Source organism: Podarcis bocagei, assembly GCF_964188305.1.
Source record: "Podarcis bocagei genome assembly, chromosome: 1".
NCBI classification, from domain to species: domain Eukaryota; kingdom Metazoa; phylum Chordata; class Lepidosauria; order Squamata; family Lacertidae; genus Podarcis; species Podarcis bocagei.
This window is the reverse complement of record NC_138125.1, coordinates 109486064-109507269: the sequence shown is the minus strand read 5'-3', so window position 1 is coordinate 109507269 and position 21206 is coordinate 109486064. Positions and strand designations below refer to the sequence as shown.

At 40.1% G+C, this 21206-nt stretch overlaps 1 protein-coding gene and 1 long non-coding RNA gene across 8 annotated transcripts in view; both read right to left on the bottom strand.

Annotated features, from left to right (window-relative positions):
- The window catches only part of PKP4 (plakophilin 4), a 95862-nt gene that overhangs the window by 25727 nt on the left and 48929 nt on the right, over nt 1-21206 (bottom strand). For 3 of the 7 annotated variants that reach the window (XM_081187344.1, XM_081187343.1, XM_081187345.1), the window contains 8 exons: nt 14955-14989; nt 11477-11608; nt 11183-11397; nt 9204-9762; nt 3989-4180; nt 2079-2298; nt 1688-1820; nt 581-794 (listed from right to left, as the gene is read on the bottom strand). In XM_081187344.1, the coding sequence (XP_081043470.1) occupies nt 581-794; nt 1688-1820; nt 2079-2298; nt 3989-4180; nt 9204-9762; nt 11183-11397; nt 11477-11608; nt 14955-14989 (1700 nt within the window). The remainder of the gene's footprint in view (nt 1-580; nt 795-1687; nt 1821-2078; nt 2299-3988; nt 4181-9203; nt 9763-11182; nt 11398-11476; nt 11609-14954; nt 14990-21206) is intronic. The other 4 variants (XM_081187341.1, XM_081187346.1, XM_081187347.1 and 1 more) reach the window with 3 other exon arrangements.
- Nucleotides 6608-9182, bottom strand: LOC308583725. The gene is made up of 2 exons (XR_014006378.1): nt 9006-9182; nt 6608-8563 (listed from the first exon to the last, which is right to left on the bottom strand). It is a non-coding gene; the product is annotated as an uncharacterized lncRNA (long non-coding RNA).

Here is a 21206-nt window from a genome sequence, read left to right as displayed (position 1 = left end):
AATGAGAGTTCTAAATGTGAAAGTATTAACTGCCTGAGGGGCCAAAATAATCTTTAAAACAAACTATGGGAGCTAAGAGTACTACAGATTAATTTATCAACTCTTGCAGAAGACATTCAACACATTTTTTAAAAGCCCTCACAAAAATGATTTTGGAGAACTATGTTTTTCCATCTCAAGCTGAATTTCAATGTACCTTGAAGTAGTAAAATGTCCCCAAACCAAACCAAATATTCTGCCCAGGACCAGTTGTTGTTTGAAAAAAGCCATGAGACAGGAGTACCCTGCAGGTAACAAAATAAATTCTGTAACAAAAAGTCTACTGGAGTGTGTGTATGTGTGTGTGTGTGTAGCTGCAACCCCAAATGCCTGCATGAAGGTTCTAAGGCTCCTGTCCTAGACACATTGACCACAGTAGGTCTCACATAAATAAATGTGACATTCTTCTGAACAGACATGCAAAGGTTCATGCAACTAGATACCTTTTCAGCTAAGTTATTTCAAAGTAAAACCTCTTCTTGCACACAGAAACATTTCACCTGACTAAATGCCATTTATTTCCTATCTATTGAAACTTTACCTGTGACAAGTTCTCTTACTTCTGCATCAATGGATTTTCTTAGCAATCGTAAAAGTGCAGGGATCCCTCCAACGTTTTTCATTGCTATTTTATTTTCATCTGTTGACTTTCCGTACACCAGATTCCGCAATGCACCGCAAGCGTTTTTTTGAACTTCAATGACTCTGTGGTCCAACAGGTCAACCAGATGTTTGATTCCTCCTAACCTACATACCTAGAAAAGATGTGGACCGGATTCCATTAATACACAAAGAGAGCGGATTCTGAGGGTGTGCGGTGGGCTTCGGGGAGAGGAAAGGATAACGTTCTGTTGTGCAGGAGAGAGTCTGATGGGCTAGCAGAATATCAGTGTTGGATATGACCCATAGGTTCTTAAAGTACAGAATATAATTGACTACAGGAGAAATGTGAACAAAGTAATAGATCTACTCAGTAACAATGGAAAACATAGCTACTCTGTGAAGACAACAATAAGGTGACCAGTAATACAGGGAAGCACACTCCCCAAAATTCAAGTCATAAAGCACTGTTCCCCTCCGTTTCACATATGCAAAGTTTATTGGAAAACATAATAAATATTCAGGTAGTGATTTTTCTGCTAATTGCTTGTTAGACATAAACATTGTTTTTTTAAATAGCTGCAAAATAAAATGATTTTTTAAAAGCCATTAGCTAGGCCTTATAATTTCTCCTCCTTCTCCAAGATCCCAGGTTGGTTTACAATAATTGAAACATAATGTCTCTGTCAAAAAGGGGCCCCCACCTCCAAGACATGAGAACTTGGGTCACAATTGCACCTTTGTATTTTCAGGATTCAGCTTCTGTTTATTGTCCTACATATCCAGATATTTACTCAGAATTAAGTCCCGCTGAGTTCAAAGGGCCTTGCTTCCAAGCAAGTGTGCACAGAAACCAAAATTTAAAGGAAGCAGCCAAAAAGATGTCCCGGCATTTCCACTGTCAGTACAGTAAAACCCTAGAAGCATGAACCTGAGTTTGCAGTGTAAGTTTATCAAGAGGTACCAATTTGACGGAAACTTCAACATTAAACATCGCTCTACAATGTTCTTCACTGGGGTTTTTTTCCATAAGGCATCTATAGCGTACCTCGGTTTTTATTTTGTTATCTCCAAAGCACAGGTGCTGCAGGTAGGCCGCGGCATTGGCTTGAACGGATGGGAACTGATGCTGGAGCATGTGGATGACCTCAGGTAATTCTGGATCCCGCCATGCAAATTCTCTTCATTGGATAAGCAGAGTTCAAAGGAAAGTGTGAATTCGGGTGTGTTATATATAACATTTCCAGCCTGCAATGAGTTAACCCAGTCCACCCACTGACAACATTTTACAAAGATTTGTGTATAACTAAATTTCCAATGGTGAACTAAACACAATCTCAAAGATTAGCTATGGAAAGTCTAAGTAACAAGGAATCGATTTAGAATTATTTCGCTATGGCAACTATGGGCGATTTGTTACAAGTATGAGGTATGCTTGCCTGGGATCTTTCTGGATGCTGTCTATGGATGGAGATCTTGTGGTACCATCATCAGCAGGAGGCGCATGTTGCTGCATCCTGTTGTAGCTGGACTCAGAGAGCCGATAATGAAGCGACCTGTAGGGTTCTGCGTAGGTAGCTGTTGTGTTCAGAGCATAATTATTTCTTTGGTATGTAAGAGTGCTACGCTGACTGGATGACCTTTGTAGATTTCCAACACCTGGAACATAAAGCAAATATCAAGATTGTTGTTGTGTGTCCGTATGTGTTGTTGTGTGTCTGTATGATGATCGCCTTCCAAAGGAACTACTCTATTCCGAACTTAAAAATGGAAAGCACAATGCTGGTGGTCAACAAAAGAGGTTTAAAGACTGTCTCAAGGCAAATCTTAAAAAATGTAGTATAAACACTGACAACTAGGAAACACTGGCCTGCGAGCGCTCCAGTTGGAGAACAGCCTTTACCAAAGGTGTCATGGGCTTTGAAGACACTCGAACTCAGGATGCAAAGGAGAAACGTGCTAAGAGGAAGGCACACTTGGCAAATCCACACCGTGATCAAGTCCCGCCAGGAAACCAATGTCCCCACTGTGGAAGGATGTGTGGATCCAGAATTGGCCCCCACAGTCACTTACAAACTCATTGTTAAAACCGTGTTTATGGAAGACAATCTTACTCGGCTACGAGTGATTGCCAAAGAAGAAGAAGAAGAAATATGCAGACAGACACACAGACACAGAGATTTATTATCTGATCTTTCATTTGAAACTCAACAAAACCTTTTGGAAGCAATTGAATATGCTTTTCTTTAAGCTGGCATGGTGGGGGACAGACGGACTGGGGTTTAGATTGGCTTGGATCTAAGATACCATTATTTAAGGAAGTTCAAAGAAGTGAAGCTGCACATTGCTTCTTCCATAATGGCAGCCACTTGTGCCCTTTAAGAGTCTTTATCTTGGGGATGGGATGCAGCATACAAGACTTCTAGGAGTCCCATTTTGGGCTTAAGTCCTTTGGGCTATTTCCCCTCCCCGCAGCAGCTAGCCATGTCCCATTGCATATTGTCCATTGGGGGGGGGGGCTACCCTCCAGAGAGGCCTTTCAAGCAGCACAAGTGGCCGCAGGGACAAAGAGGGACTGGGAAATTTTCCCTTCCTTGAATTAAGTTAGCTAGGATCCAAACCCTAGTGTTTTAATTTTAGCAGTTTCACTGTACGTTACTTTGATAGCTTAATTTGAATGCTGATGGAATTTGGCCATGATTTGAATGGTGATGGGATTTTCAATTTCTTATTTCAATGCGTTATTACTCAATTCTGAAGTGATGGGGTCAGTTATAAAGATGACAAATAATACAGAGCAGCTAAATGGATGGCACATTTAAAAGTATTTTTTAAAAAATATTGTTTTTAATGCTTTTTTAATGCTGCCAAAACTAAGGATCTTGAAAATTAATTGTCCTGTTACCTCCTCTAAGGGAGGGTAGGCCGAATTGGATGGTATGTGACGTTCAAGGCTATTTTTAAAAGATTGCCTATAGCAGAGGTAAGTCTTATGGCCCCTTTACAGTGGCAGGTGGTGTGTGTGCTGATTGTTCCCTCTATGAGTGCAACATTCTCTTCTAGCCAGATGCTCCTTCAAGCATCTGTGCACTTCTGAACCTACCCAACTTCCTTCCAGATAGAGAAGGCAGGAAGATATCTGTGTCCTTTATCACACCCCGCCCCCACCAAATCTGTGGGGGAAGGGAAGTTTATGAATTGGGGTTTCCTTTTTCTAAACTTTATGGTTTCAAGTACACGCTGTCATATTATTTCAGTATTATTCTCCAATGAACATGGGGTGATAAAATAGTTCCCCATACTCTTGTAGCCAATTTAGATTTGGGGACAACAGGGATTTCACACTTACCAGATCCAGTTCGATATAATGCTGTTTGGGATCCTTGGGGTAGATCAGCTGTTCCATGATTTGGACTGTGGTACACCGGACTGTAATAGGTTCTACCTTCATATATAGGGGTGATGTGTAGATCAGGAGACACCGTCGAACGCAGCTCTTGACCAAGTTGGCTGTGCTGACTAGCATATGAACTCCTCAAGCCTAGACGGAAAAGGGAAATGTGAGTATGTGGCAATTGCAATCTTCACAAACAAATCCCCATTTTCATATTGCAATCTTTTAGGCTCCAACTACACATGTGACTCTCCCACACATATGCATATCTCATCTTCTAATCGCAGCCTAAAATTCTATCAAGGAAGAAATTAATATATATGTTAATCTGTATTTCAAAACAGATCTCTTCAGAGATAGGTGGCACCTATATCTTTTGCTGTTCTCCCTGTCCCGTGCAAGAGCAAAGGGGGGGGGGGAGCAGGCAGGGACAGGGTTATTGGTTTGTGTTTTGTTTTCACAAAGATCATCCCTTCGACTTTTGAGCGCATTGGTCCCTCTGGCCTTTACCAGAACTGCCAGATGGCTAGTTCAAGCCTGGTCTCACCTGTTCCTAACAAGGCCTCCAACGAAATCATTCTGTGCATAAGAAAGTGAGTGGGGAAAATCAAAATGTGCTTCAAGATGCCTTTGTAAGTCTTACAATAATTTCACTCCAGGCCCACTCAGTCACATGTTTTTGAACAGAGCATCCAAGTTTCCTGTTCCGTTTTTATGCATGATTTAGGATCTTATCTTCCTCTTTCAGTTATCCTATCTTTTATTTTCCATCTAAAGTGAAAAATTCCAATTTAAACCTCTCCTTGTAGCTTATCTACAAGCCTAATGATTTTTGTACTCTTATTTCTTGCCTTTTACCAGCTCTATAGTTTCTTTGTTAAAAAGTGGCAGCTAGAACTGCACACATTGTTCAAGGTGACAGAAGATTATGGTATTTTAAAGCCTCTGTGCTATAGTTTGTATAATGGCAACAACCATTTTAAAAACATGCGACAATGGAAGAAAATTTGCAGAAGGCCTTGGTCTCTTACACCTTATTTACTGTGCTCTGGGGAATGTTGAAGATGCTGCAAAAGTTTTGGGTCAGGCCCATGGTCATTTTGTACCACCCGTGAACAATGGAAAAGCCTTAATAGTCTTGATTTTTTATTTCATTTAATGTAGACCCACATAGATTCATCTGGCAAGAGCACAGTCTGTCAGTCAGCTGCCAATTATTTAAACTGCAAGGGGGTTGTACTAGCTTAGCCTCCAGCAACAAAATCTTCCTTTCTTTAATGTGTGATGAAACAATCTACCTTGCAGCTTAAGCGACCCTATGGTGTAGGAGGAACTGAACTACAGGGACACGTGCCTTTTAGGGGCTAAAATCACTTATATTGAAGACACCTGAAAGTACTGGGAGAGATCAAGAGATTCACAGTGTCATCAATCCTCTCTTCTAATCCAAAATGATGGAGGTACCGGGAACCTACAGAAGCGGTATTCACCCTGTCCTATAGATCTGAACTATCCAAAAGGCAAGATCATGTACAAGTCAGTTTATATGCACACACACACTAGCCTTCAGCTTCCAAATAACACAGTGATTGGTAACCTGCTGCTAATTAAAAATGAGGATTTAGTGGGGATGTCCAGTGATTCAAGTATTGTGTCAGTGCGTGTTTCAAGAAATATCAGCAACTGTACAACATATCAACCCTATGACATAAGAACCTGCTTTGCTGTCCATCTGGTCTGAGGCTATGCAAAACCTTATTTTTAAGGATTTCATTCTTTCTATTATAAAATACAAAGCTGCATTGGCTCTTAAAAATCACAACAGTCATTATAGCGAAGAATCTGTTCTAGTTAAATTTGCTATACAGTGGTACCTCGGGTTGCAAACACTTCGGGTTACAGACTCTGCTAACCCGGAAGTTGTACCTTGGGTTAAGAACTTTACCTCAGGATGAGAACAGAAAGCGTGCGCTGGTGGTGTGGTGGCAGCGGGAGGCCCCATTAGCTAAAGTGGTACCTCAGGTTAAGAATGGTTTCAGGTTAAGAATGGACCTCCGGAACGAATTAAGTTCATAACCAGACGTACCACTGTACAGTGGTACCACAGGTTACATAAGCTTCAGGTTACAGACTCCGCTAACCCAGAAATAGTGCTTCAGGTTAAGAACTTTGCTTCAGGATGAGAACAGAAATTGTGCTCCGGCGGCGCGATGGCAGCAGGAGGCCCCATTAGCTAAAGTGGTGCTTCAGGTTAAGAACAGTTTCAGGTTAAGACGGACCTCCGGAACGAAATAAGTACTTACCCGAGGTACTACTGTATAGGCAGATGAAAGAAGTCTTTTTTTAAAAAAACTAAGGCAATGTGTGAGAAGACAACCTGATTGAGCTACTAGCCATAATATTTGCAAATGTCAATATTTGTTCTTTGCTGAATCGTAATGTGGTAACAACTGGTTCAGATGTGTTGTTAAACCTTCAGCCTTCCATCTGTTGGTCCTATTAAGTAATACAATTATTCTTTCTTTCTTTCTTTCTTTCTTTCTTTCTTTCTTTCTTTCTTTCTTGCTTGCTTGCTTGCTTTCTTGCTTGCTTGCTTGCTCCTGGTTTTGTCAGGACTGATTTCAACACCAGTGCAATGTCATAAAAGCATCATATAGCAGATTCACAAGTCATTACGCTGGTGCAAGGGTTTAGGACTACAGTGGCAACCACTGAGGTTATGGATATTGTGTGAAGATTAACAGTATTTAAGAAATGGAATCTAGCAAAATCTTTCTAAGAATAATTTAAAAGGCTTTGTGGTTTGAAAGGCTTGAAAAATTATACTACTACATCTTCACTATGAAATAACTAGAAGATTCAGGACTGTGATATCAAAAGACTGATTAAAAAGTCATTCATATTTAGCTGCTTGGCACAGCATTCTTAAACATATTAAGTCAAGGCTTTCGGCACCCTTTCAAGTAGATTGGCATCTAAATATTTGCTGTTAAGGCACTTTTAATCAGGGCATTAGGACTTTGCTATATGAGTAATATACAGGCAGCATTGTTCTACTTCGAAATCATTGGCACAATGCATGAGGTCTTTTTTCATATTTTGAAATGCACTAGCTACATTTGACAAAAGTGAGAACTAAATTTCAAGCAAGCAGTCATTGCTTGCACTTCCTGTCATTAAACAAAGTGTGTTTCTCTTGCTTGCTTCCTATTTTTTTCCATATTATATGTGGTCAGTCACAGATTACGTGGTATATGAAAACCTGATACCTATACTGAGGTCTGCCTCTGGATTGTTTAATGATTCATTGCTTGTGTGCCCAGAAGTAATAAGGAAATACAAATCCCTTCAAGTATTGCACAGAGGGAGTCAGGAACACATAAATTGCAGTTAATTATGCAGTGCATATCAACAGTATAGGTAGTTTTCATATATTTCAGGCACGATACCTGCTTTTTTCAAATGCAAGATCATTTTTGACAGGGATATTCATGGCACTGTTTGTCTCCAAGTTGAATAGAGGTAGGTTAAATTCATTCATATGGGAACAAATTTTAAAATGAAAGAATGGCAATCCATGGTGGTATTTTATTTGTACTTATTATTTACAGGTCACAATCTAATGCAAGTTGTGCATGTTTAGACCCCTGCAGGCTAAACAAAGTGGTGAATACTTCCTAAATCCCCACCCAACGATCTGCATGTGCTCAGATACGCATAATGCACTTGTACATCCTGTCTTCATCAGTCATCTGAGTGGAGTGGCCGAATGTGCGCACCCACTCCTATGGGGATGAACTGGATCCCTCCATCCAAATGAAGATCTTGCAGGCAGCTGAAATTATCGTGTATACAGTAGAGCACTTGTGCCCATAAGCAATCATTTTATTAAGGCATTAAGTATATTTTTTCTGTGCATTTAAAAACTGTTTGTGGAAATACGGAATAACTGAAGCTCCTTGTTATCAACTGAAGAATGTCCTTCCCCCTCTCACACACAAACCAAGCTCACGACAATCAACTGAATGCAACCAACCTTATTCTGGGTTCTCCAACCTCTCGCATTGCCAGCAAAAGCAAACAAAGAACCTACCCGCCTGACGCTGACACAAAACTCTGCACATACACTATGCAAAAGAATGAAAGATCATTATACCCCCTTCTTTCTTTCCCCCTCTCCACACTTTGCTCTCCCCCACAACTTCAAAATGCCTGACAAAAGCGTTTCACACCAAATGTAGCTGACCTGTAGAAAGGACTCTATGAATTGAAAACAGAGACCCTATAGGTTCATTTGTTTATCCATGAAAATCTTTCAACAGAAACAAATTAAAAATAAATAAAACTGCTAAGCCTCCACAGTGTAACATTTCATTCTTTGTGATGAGAAATGAAGCGATTAATTCCGAAAATATCTACTGAAACAAGTCTGTGGAACTACAAACACATTCAAAGCAGCAACTTCAGTCTTCCTTTCAATAAGCTTTTCAGTGACACCTAACATCCGATTCCTACCCTTTGAAAAAATACCTGTCAGGGAACTGCCATCAGAGGCACGGGAGAAGGAGAGGGTCTCTGATTCTGCAGGAGAAGGTCCTAGCGCTAGGGGGAGACTCAGCTGGGAAGAAGGGGAAGAGAATGAGTGTAACACCAGGGATCCAGGAGAGCAACGGGACAGGGAGGTGCAGGGGCTCCAGGACTCTTCGTTGGAAGTTAGTGAGGGGAGCCCAAGCACCCCGCTGCCCACGCCCACCCTGCGCAGGAGACTCCCGCGCAGTGAGAGGCGGAGACGATTGGGCGTCAAACAGCTCTTATGTTGGCAGCGCTTTAAGAAACGCCCACAGACAGATTCTACGAGTGACTAAGGGCAGCCACACTGAGATGGGCTGTGCAGTCCGGAGGGTTTAACCAGGCAATCTAATGCTCAAACGGAGCAGGATTACGCACGAGTAACTCCCAACCATTATAATACCCCAGTTTAAAATGTAGTCATAAAATCCTGCATTGTGTTGTTGGTCCTGTGCAGATTCCTCATGTGCAGGCACTGTGCCTATAACAGCATTTCAAGCATCAGTAGTGGCATATTACAGCTCCTCTTGCCAACAGTGCAATTCATTGTATTTACAGGTTCGCGCAAAGTTTTAAGTTGTGTCTTTACCTTTTTACTAACCTGTAAGGCTATCTGGACGGGGTGGGACCATTTTTTCATATATATCGTACTGCTGTGCATATTGCTCGATATCATGAAGCGTCCGTTGTAACGTCGTCCCCAGGTGTTGTGGAACGGCGGTCATCCCAGAACGTTTTGGCGATGAAGATCCAACTTGGGTTTGGGGTGGAGAGGCCACTCTTGTCTGTGTGTCATTGAGCGTAAGAGGTGACCCAACTCTGACAGCGGGCTGGTACTGGGGAGTTCCTCCATTGGGGTTGGTCGACTGCCTGGATGTTACCGAGCCAACTCTGCGCACTGCGATAGGCGAAGCTGGCCTCTGTGTGGTAAACGGAGATGCTGCTCGTTGTACAGGCAATGTTGTAGATGAAAACACATTAGAATTAAGAGATCGCGACTCGGTAACAGATGGCGAGCCATAGCCACTCCCTAAAGAAGTTCTGAGTGATCCCCTTGAAGGAGAAATGCCTGCGGTGGTCACATATGAGGGAGACTGGGCCCTCGATGGAACAGAACTTACGCGTCTCATGGCTCGGTTGGCAGCTATGTTTGAGGATGCCTGTTCAAAAGGAACCACGTATCATTTTGGTGCACAAAGCCATCAGCCAGTGTAAAAGATCAACATTTTCGCTTGAAAATTCCTTTGCGGGCGCATTTGCACTAGAGTTCAGTCTCTTTTGTTTTAAAATGGGGAGTTAAGCTCATGTTTTAAAGGTTTCAATTCTCTACACATTTATCTGCGAGTAAGACTCGTTGAACAGATATGCACAGAATTGCACTTCTCAGTCTCTGCACTGAAATCAGCAGGACTTAAAAAGCTTAATGTTTTCTGGATTGCGCCTAAAATGTTTTAAAGTAACAGACAGGTAGCCGTGTTGGTCTGCCATAGTCAAAATAAAAAAAATCCTTCCAGTAGCACCTTAAAGACCAACTAAGTTAGTTCTTGGTATGAGCTTTCGTGTGCATGCACACTTGAGTGTATCTGAAGAAGTGTGCATGCACACGAAAGCTCATACCAAGAACTAACTTAGTTGGTCTTTAAGGTGCTACTGGAAGGAATTTTTTTGTTTTAAAGTAAGTTTATCTATTGTAACTTCCATCAAGGATGCATTCCTGTTTGGCATCTGCAGCCAAGCGAAACTATTAATTTCCAGAGTTCCTTGAGAGGGGCCAAAAGAGTAACATCCTTTGGATTGGGCTTAAATGTTGTAGTACAGATGTAGCTTTAATCTTAATGTTCCACTTTCCTTTTTTTTTGCAGCAAATGTGTCACCAAAATCCTATAGAACTATTTTCTCCATTTAGTCTTTGCCCTTTTCATGACTTATTAATAAGCCTAATAAATAAGTTACCATTAACACTGCACAGCCCAATGTCATTCTACAAAAGCTGGAATTAGGCTGAACAAAGTCTTGGGCTTCCATGCCCTCCCATTCTCTCCTCCTGTGTAACTGAGAGAATGTTGCTAGCATTTAGTTCACCTTTCTAAAAATCCTGGCATATGAACCAGTAATGACATGTAATGGCAACCAAGGATTCCTGGAAAGTGGAACTAAATACTGGTGACCCATCCCTCAACCACAAATGTTTAGAAGGGAAGTATGACCTTGAAGCTTTGCTCCATTATTTAGTGTTATATTGTCTTATACCATTTATGGAAGCGCTGTTTGCTTTTAATTGGTGTTTTCTTTTACTCCCCTCCCCCACTGTTTTGATGAGATTCTTGGAAGATAAAGGTGATATAGAAATGAAACGAAATGAAATGAAATAAATAGTGTTTTATTTATTCTTATATAATTTTAAGCCAGTCAGAGAACTGTTGTGGTTGAAGATGTAGAATACAAATGATTTATCAAGGTAAGTAAATTATTGTATTGGGCATTACATTCATATTTATATTACTTTTACACCATATCTATATTAGTATATTTATTTATTTCATCAGCTTTTCTTGATTATATTTTTGGAGCTACATGTACCTGAACCAAAGCCTGTCCTTCAGCCCTTGAGCTTCTCACCAAATGGTTATTATTTGCTCCGATAAAGGAATGTTGCTGTCTGTTCTCTCCCTTTATCAGGTTCTGGCTGTTGTGAAAACTGCTTACTTCCTGGTATCCACTGTCAGAATAAGAATTCATTTGTGTCGAACTCCTAGAGTTACCCACTGATCCTAAAGATAAAAAGCACAACAAACCTGAAGTTATTACACGGTTATGAATAAAAACAAGACCAGATTGATAAATCTCAGTTTATTTAAAATGTATATAACAGACCCTCACTTTCATGGAGCGATGTTTGCTCTGGGGAGTAGAGATTCCCTTGTTCTGGCTCTGTTCCAACATGATAAGAAGCAATATGAACACTCTCAGATGCTCTGAGTTTATTTACACCTGTGTTTGGCAAATCTGAAAGCAGAGTTTTGTTAGTCAATAATAATATCTACATCTATACGCATTTGCAACCTGGTACAGCTTCACCATTTCTGCTCAGTTCTATTCTACATACCATCTGCAGAGCAATTTTAGACAATTGTGCAAGAGCAATAGCTTTGTATATGAACATTCAATTCTGAGAAAGACATAAAAGAAAAGACCATTTGTGGAGGTGGTGTTTTCTTGTCAGTTTTGAAAGCTCAACAGTACACACTTCCAAAGGAGGAAAATTCTGAAGCTGTTAACTGAAGAACATATTGTCAGCTGTGATATTCATTCTTGAACTTTAAGCATAAAACAAATATACTTAAAAAATAAGAAAAAGAAATCTGTGGATTGAAAGACAAAGCATGATTGAAAAGATACCAGAAGGGATCAAATTTACATTCAGGAACTGATTCCTATATGAATTAGCCTATCTTGCTGCCAAATCCCATCCAGTAACTTAGGAACATAGGAAGCTGCCCTATAAGGACTCAGATCATTGGTCCATCTAGTTTAGAACTGTCTTCCCTGATAAAACACCAGCTCTCCAGAATTTTAGGCAGAGGTTTCTCCCAGCCCTGCATGGAGATGCTGGAGATTGAATCTGAGACATTCTGTAGGCAAGGCTGATGCACAAGGCTATACAGCCCTTAATTTCTTTTACAGTACCTTGGTTCTCAAACAGAATGTGTTCCGGGAATCTGTTCGACTCCTGGAACCAGCTGAAAACCAAGGCGCAGCTTCCGATTAGCTGCAGGAGCATTCTGCAGCCAGCCAGAAGCCGCGGAAGCTGCGCCAGATTTTCGACTTCTGAAAATTGTTCGAAAACTGGAACACTCACTTCCAGGTTTCAATCGTTTGGGAGCTGATTTGTTCGGGAGCCAAGACGTTTGAGATCCAAGATACAGCTGTAATTTACTTAAAGGGTTTCAGGGTGAATTGCCTTTTCAAGCCAGGCCTTTTCAAAACAGAATTTGCACAGTTATTTTAAACAAAAATGTGCCACGACTGAGGAACATGAAACCACTGAGAAATCCTTCCTACTTGCTACATCTTCACATGAGGGCTTCTCTTCACTTTATTTCCACAGTTGATGGATGATTTAGGGAATCTGAGATGGGGCAGCTGCGACTCAGAAACTTAATATTAAATTTGCAGCTTGGCAAGGAGGACAAAATCCTCAAACTTCCACTTATGGTTCAAATATTCACTGGGCAGCCTTGGGCCAGTCACGGTCTCTCAACCTAACCTGCCATACAAGTTTGTTGTGATTATTAAACGAGGTGAATACATATATGCATACAACTGGGAGGCAGAAGTTCTTGCTGGTCTACTGCAAATAACTGTGATCTTCCAACAGACCCCAACATGCTTCCTGCCTATCTCTGAACTAAAGAAATAATAGCTTTTCAGTTCCTTAAAAGCCTAATTCTAAAGGTAATTTATCAGGGCTGCAGGAAGAAACCAAGAACTGGAAGCCTTCCAGGTCTCTTACATGAAAGGCATTTGAAGACTTCTGCACCAGGGAGCCATGAAAATGAATGAGAATGGAGTTAAAGTGGATTAGAGTTTTGGGGTGGGCTTCTTTGTTGTTGCTAGAGAGTTCCCATAATTGCACAGCTTGGTGCAACTAATTTTAATTAGTTTTGGAGTTTAAAAACATGAAAAGGGGGTAAGATAGCCAGCAAATATTCCTTACAATGACTGGAGAATGCAAAGTTAGGGACATCTCAGTTGTACGGCAATGTCAAATAATCCTGAAGATGTGCACTAGGATTATAGTTTTGACCTAATAAGTCCAGCTACTAAGGAGGAAAAGCCAATAACATTTAGATTCATGAAGGAGGGGCATTTTAATTTAATACATTTTAAAATAAAGCATGCTCACCCTGTGAATTAGCTCAAAATGTGCCTGCCAAATAAAAGTACCATATAACTAATTTTAAAGACCCATTCCAAGTAAACTTGCCACTTGTGTTTTCCAGGTCAGCAGTCCCCCACACTGCATAGAAAACCTTTTGTGAAGTGTCTTTCAACAACTACCGTATTTGTAGTAGGACATGACTATTTAAAAGGGAGAAAAACAATCAAAAGTCTTAGGTGTGCTACAATAAACACAATTTTGTTTAGCTGGAAAACATTGTACTGTGTAAGGGTTTCAGTGAAGCCAGATCAATCCTTTCCACATACTAGCAAAGAGCTTTATTACAGCACTTATTTTTATTTATCAAAAACACTTATATCCTACATTTCTTTGTGCAGTTTAAGGTGGCTAAAAACAGAAATAATAAAAGCGCAAGGAAAACCATTTAAACTGAAGAAAAATGAACAAAAAGTAGTAAGGGACAAATGAAAAACATCAGAAGTAAAAAAATATCAGAAACAGAGTAAGACAATAAAGTAGCCCAGGCTACTGATCTATAATGTTACAACTGTGGCTTTTAAGCATCCTACCCCACAAGGTATCATTTCTGCATTGGTGTGTCTACAAAAGAAATCCTACGTTTCACAGGATTCTGGGGCACGTTCTGTTGCACACACTAAGTTGTTGAGTGGTACCAATCAAACTCTTAGCCCCACAAGCTAAGAGTGTGCTATGAAACCATGAATATGACACACATTGCAGAATATTCAATATTGGCATAATGCTTTTCATGTAGCTTATCTCCCATTACTGATTTTCTAGGAATACAGTTTGAAAATCACTGCATTATAAATATACTTAGAATGATAGTTCAATAATAGAACGTTTGTAGGCAAATGTACCATACAAGAAGAACACCGTTTCATTTAACTGACATAGCAACAAAAATGCTAAGGCTATCGTATATTCTTGCGTTCACATTTACAAATTGTGATGCTATGTACAAACAATGAAACAGACACCTAAGCAGTCATCGCAGATGATGGTGTTTACTGGGTGAATGGGTTTTTCTCCCCTCTACACAATACAACTGTAAGAATAAGAAGTCACATGAAATGGCCCACACGCTAGCAAACTGTGAGCGGAACAATAGACTGTGATCACTTTAATGAATATACACTGCAAGAAAATCTGTAAAAAGTAAGCCTTGCAAGTATGTCACTGCAAGATATATCAGAAGAACAACATTTTTGGCAAAAGGTAGTTTTGAATTTTTAAAAGTAGTTTATATTCTAAAAAAAACCCCCCGATATGAATGTGTGTGTGTGTGTGTGTGTGTGTGTGTGTGTGTTTGCATTTAGCACAACATAGATCAGTTTGCTTTGGAACAACTACTGCCAAGTTTGAAGGGAAACTCATGAAATATGTAGCATTTGTAAAGGGTACACCAAACATACAAGACAACTGTACCTGCAGATCTCCAGGGAAACGACTTTTCAGTAGAGCTATAGAAAAGAAGAGAAACACAATGTCTTCAATTCCTTTCAAATGTTTTCCCCGCCCCTTTTGTTTTATAAACATATAGCACAACCAGCAACCTATTGGTGGATGGCTCCCACTAGAGTTCAACAGAGTACGATTTCTCCCTTCTACGTCCTTGGTATCTGCTCACAGGTAAGTGCTTCAGGGTGGCTGGGGAATGGCAGGTCTTCGTGCACCTCCCATATCTGCATTCAGTTTTTCTCTTTCACTCAGTCAAATTGTGAGACACCCCCTACACACAGTAACTAATAAGTGAGATGACTGGATGTATGTATGACAGGCCCACAATGACCTCCCATTCTATCCACAAAATTATCCACTACATTGCCTGCATACGTTGAACCTTACAGGGCTAGTGGGGATGCCTCTCCACATGAGTGCATAATACGAAACAGAACTGCTGCCACACAGCCAGTCACTCAAACCTGCAATCCTTTGCAATCAAGGGAAATGTAGAAGACGCAACCTTGGTTGAAAGGGATTCTCCATTAAGAACAGCGGATGACAAAATCATGTGCACCTTGTTGTGCATATGGTGAAGCAATCTCCAGTGAAGCAAATGAAGACACCTGCTCTCCCAGAGCTCTAGATGCACACTCAAACATGTGCAGAACAACAGTTCTGGTGTGTCATCAGCTGTATCACTTATATTAATTGTTTGTGTGAACTTAACACAGTGTTAGGAATGCAGTAATAAATTATAAACCATCATTCTAAAGTTAAGAACATTTAAAGTTCTTTCAGTTTCAATTTAAGGCAGATTACAACCATATTTTTCATCAGCTTTTTTATTTTATTTTTTAAAAATCAGTATTCCTTCTCTCTGGCATGCTGAATAATTTAAAACAATTTATGTAATAAATATTTTCACTGCACGAACGTGATTCATTTATGTAAATGTGTTTACTCTTTATACTAGAACCTTTTGTTACTACAATTATGCTTTTAAAGAATCCAATTTCAAAATCAGTTTCGCTCAGATGACAATATGTATCAAACTACATACATAACATACACAGAAGAAAATAATCACATTAAATGTTTAGATCTATTTACATGTCAAACTTAGATTAGAAGGAAAGCCACTTAATTTATTTTTACTTTATTTACAGACTGGCAGTCAGTGCAAGAAAATATTTTGGTGCCGCACTTTCTCATGCATAAATCCATACAAATGTGCTACCCTTTTATATACAGTCAATACCAAACTTTCCACAAGGAAGGCACTAATAAGAACAGAATGAAAGGCAATGTGGAGAGTTTCTGCTCACTTCTGTTAACTGCATTAAGATTAGGAGTCAAATCTCCAATATAAAAGTTAACTGTGCCTGATATAAATGCCTTGGTAACATTTACTGGGAGAATTCTTTGGCACAGCATTTAAGCACTTTCAGTCTAAATTATCACTTCCACCCAGGGCATTTCTGGAATTGTCAAGGAAACTAACGAGAAAGAATGGTCACAGCCTCTCCAGTAGATCGATAATACCTATAGATATGAATCTTCATCACTCCCTACTCAAATATTTTTGATGGACTTAACCAATATCTGAGAGATCTAATGATCTCATGAGAAGATGCATTTCTGAATAAGAATGCTATTACAATTGCAATACTAGCTGCTAACTGAAATGTGGCATCTGTAGCTTAATTAAATGCACCCAAAACGAACGAACAAAAAAACCACCTCTCATTAACTGAGGCCTTTTGTCTTTCAAACACAGCCATTGGTGCTGAACAAATTACCCTGTATAGTTACAGATCAAATTCAGGAAGATGTGTGGTGTCTGAAGGAGCAGCCAAAGGATTTCAGGTACGCAAGGAATGGGCCAAAGCTATGCTAAACTGTTACATTTCCAGCAGAGATGTCCCTCTGATGGCTTATCACCCTCTCCTTCCTCTCAGATTTCCTGTTTTCTTGCTCTTCATTTATAAATAAATTGGGAAGTTGAATATGCACAAATATGAGAGAGGGGGAGAATGTGAGAAAGAAGGACCACTGCCATATCTGAAGTGGTGTCATCTTGTTTACACAAGAGAAGATGTATCTTAAAATTTTATGCACGGTGATATGTTTCCAGCAAAAACTGGGGGTGGGCGGGAGAAAGGTGCACATCTCCTACTACCCCTATGACTAGCAAGTCCACAGGTATCCCAACCACTAAGGAAAGGCAACCAGATATCAGAAATTGATTGTCATGTGTCATAACAGTATTTTTCACTCATTATGTGCATGGAGTATGACTGCCACATAAGGAGGCAGTGATGCATCTAAAGGTCTGAGACTCTGTGCAACTCAACAGGCATGGATTGGCATGGTTTGTATGAAAAGGTGTGCAAGCATTTATTCGCTGGTATATTTACTAACCGATTCAGCACACAAGCTATGCCCAGCTAAAGTGAAAATAATCAGTTTATTACCTATATAGTAGGCAAGCATGGGAATGCTAGTTTTGATTTTGTACTGTGGGAATATTCAAGGTTTTTTTCTTTTAGCTGTGTAGTTCTGCTCTAAGCCCATCAACACCTACACTCCAGATGGGTCTTGTTAACTGAGTAAAGCATGACCTTCTATCATTGCACAGTGTGACAGAATTTCTAGCAGTTGCATCACAAAAAGTGTTCCTATAAGATTTATTTCTGAAAGGTTGCCATATTAAATACAGAGGCAAAGGGAAGATGGGCCAGGTCACTTCATTTGCTGACTCATTTGCTATATAAAACAGTCATTTTCAAATCCAGGAACACAGTTCACCCCCCGTTACAACGTGAGATCCTCTTTATTTAAAATAATAATAATGTGTCCATTGTTTTTCACGTTGTCTCCTTTAACCTCATCTCCCATTCTTCTCTGAAAAAAGACCCTTTTAAAAAAGGGATGGGGAACTTATCATTGGCCATGTTGGACTGTGACCAATGTAGCTGGATTCTACCAACATGTGGAGGGAGGCACACACTTTGGGGGCTTTCCAACCCCACTTCAGAACTAGTGGAATGGTACAATCTTAGGTCATGACACAACCCCTTGTAGGTCCTGACCCAAAAACTGAAAACCAAAGCTGTAATGTTTGCTTAGGCAGCCCATCAGATGTTGTCCCTGACGATAAAAACAAGCCTATTTTGAAGGCTAACAGCTGCCCCTTTCTTCCTCTTCCGCCCCATAAAACTCACAGATTGGAAAAAACAGCTTATGTAATTCATATAAAAATGTAATAAATGCAACAGTCACTTAATGAATACTGTATAAAACAAATGGGATGTGTATGCTAAAATACATTTAGATGGATTATAGTACAATGGCAGGCTTCGGGGCTGGAATGACAGTGGGGAAGGCATATATAATAAAGAACACCTCATTAACCTTTAGAAAATGAACAAAATTTCTTAGCCAAACACATCCCATTTAATACTAAAGACACAACCAATTAATTCTGAAAATCGGCAAAAATATTTTAATAGACATATTAAAAAGAGAACTTCCAAAGGATGTATACACACTGCTTTTCGAAATTACCTTAATACTCACTTACATGGTATCTAGATTGCTGAATTGATAGGGAAAGTAATTTTTATTGTTACTACATGATGGAGTATGAATGAATATCACTTCCTCTATTTGCAAAGTTCAAGGGTAAGTGCTGTCTAAAATGGCACAATTCACAACCAAGAGAAAAGCACTGCAGCCTGCGGGGGAGGGCAAAGGTTTGCAGAAATAGAAATAAAAAAGGGCCCCAAAAATCCCTAAGGGGGGGGGGGGATCCCAAAACAGCACAGAGAGGGTTGAGCATGTTCAGTAGCCATGGAACAATGACTCAGTCAGAAAAGAAATACAGTGGTACCTTGGGTTACAAACACCTAGGTTACAAACACTTCAGGTTACAGGCTCCGCTCACTCGGGAGTAGTACCTCGGGTTAAGAACTTTACCTCAGGATGAGAACAGAAATCATGTGGCAGCAGCAGGAGGCCCCATTAGCGAAAGGGCGCCTCAGGTTAAGAACGGACCTACGGAACGAATTAAGTTCATAACCAGAGGTACCACTGTATGGAAAGGAGGGGCTGGAATCGTTTGGATGGTTCAATGTGTCTGGTGAAAAGGAAGGTATGCTTGGGCATCAAACCACAATGACTCTCACCAGTGACTGGATAAGCTCTGCCACAAGCAGTTCACGCCATGGTGAACCTCAACAATGGTCAACCCCGGCTGTCAAACTACAGTCATCAACCAGCAGGTGTGCTGGTTGTTGATCATGTGGAGTCATGGCCAATGCCTGTGCCAAACCTTTTGCACTGTGATCAATAAGATTGTCCCCTAAGTTAATCCAACACCAGTTTGTGTATGTCGTCATTTCTGCCTGCTCCTGTACCCTTCCAACTCACTTGGGGCTGCCATGTAGATCTTTCGGAACTGATGTTATGATTCCTTCCAACTATATCACTTCATGTCCTACTGCCACATTTTGCACTAATTGATGCTTTTAGGTTGTCTTCAAGGGTAGCCCCACAGCGATCCCTTTGGGAAGTTACTAGAGTGCGGATAACTGTGGCAACACTACTTCTGTCCAGAAATGCTTGTAGCTGCTGAAGCTGGTTGAAAGGCACTCCATGACACTGAGTTCCCCTGAGCATTCAGTGACAAGGCTGACTCCAGCACAACTCCAAGCTACCAGCCCCCGACTAGGCTGCTGTACAGAAAGTGTTGCCCTTTAAGATCCCTTAAGGGGATTCCCCATTGGGCTGGTACAGGATGCTCCTCCTTACTAAGGAGTCTGTTTGCTTCCAAGTCCATTCAAGTTTCTGGTAGCTTACCTTTGAAGCCTTAAATGACCTGGCACCCAAATACTTGAAGGAGCACCTCGCCCTATACTACCTTTCTGTGTCTCTGGGTGAAGTTTGTTATGTATCACTGAAGGATAGAACCTCCTCTGTGGTGGCACAACCTTCTCTGTGGTGGTGTCCGTCTTTGGACAACCTTCCTTGTAATGGTACAACTGGTGCAAAGCATTACATTCATTTTGGTGCCATGTCAAAATTCTCTTATTCACCCAGGCATTTTAACATTTGAGATTTTGTTCTTTGTTCTGCTTTGTTCATCTAGGTTGTTGTTGTTGTTGTTGTTGTTGTTTTATAATGATGGTATTTTTAGATTTAATTGCATTATATTTTTAAATTTTATTTAAGTATATGCACACTGCTCTGGAATCTTTATAGATGAAGGCTGGGCTAGAAGCATTTCAAATCAATAAATCTATGCAACCCTGGTCCATGATGCATAGCTCAATATAGAGACCCTGTGGTGTGGGGAAGTTCTTTATGCAGATTTATAGAAGCATAGGACCTACATATTGCGATATGCATTAGACTGTCTAAAAAGCCTTCATGATTTGGCCTTTTCACCCCATGTCTTTAGGTGCCAGGCAAAAACATTTGTCCATAACCAGGCCTTTGGCTGATTAATCCGTCTATGGCCTTTTAAATCTGTTTTTAGGGGCATAAGGGTTATTGGTTTTTTATTATATTGTAGCTTTCATTTTGTATTTTTGTGTTGTGAACCACTCTGTCATGTTCAGATGAAGGGTGGTATACAAATTTAATAAATAACAGTAACAAACAAACAAACAAACATGAACAATTCCCCAATAACATAACATATTAACAAAATGCTTTTCAACAGGATGAAGATATTCAGATGATGGGTATATTCACTGGACCAAATCCTACTACATTAAGGTATACATTCAGGTATGTCAAGCATTCAGCTAATATGCTGAATGTCTGACTAGAATTTTTTCAACCAATACACACAGAGACAGCTGAGGTATTCAGTTTTTGGAACTTTCCAAATACAGTACTCAATTTATTGAGTTTAACACTTCACTGGCCTACTGCAGGAGTTCTTTACTTCCAATATAAATCAAAATAATGTTCTGTTTTTATTGGTGTGGAACAAGAAATGATCGGCTACAAATAACAAAATAAACTACCCCACTAGTTTTGGAAGCTATTCAGTCTGAATTCTTCATAATGCCACAGTATTAGGTTTGTTGCAGCCAGCCTGAATGCTTCAGTTTAATAGGAACACTGGGTAAATTACCTAAAGCATAAATGCTCTACAGGAGATTTAGATATACATTTTTAATTCCAGCTGGTGGGGACCATTACAATTTGGATTTTTACATCCCA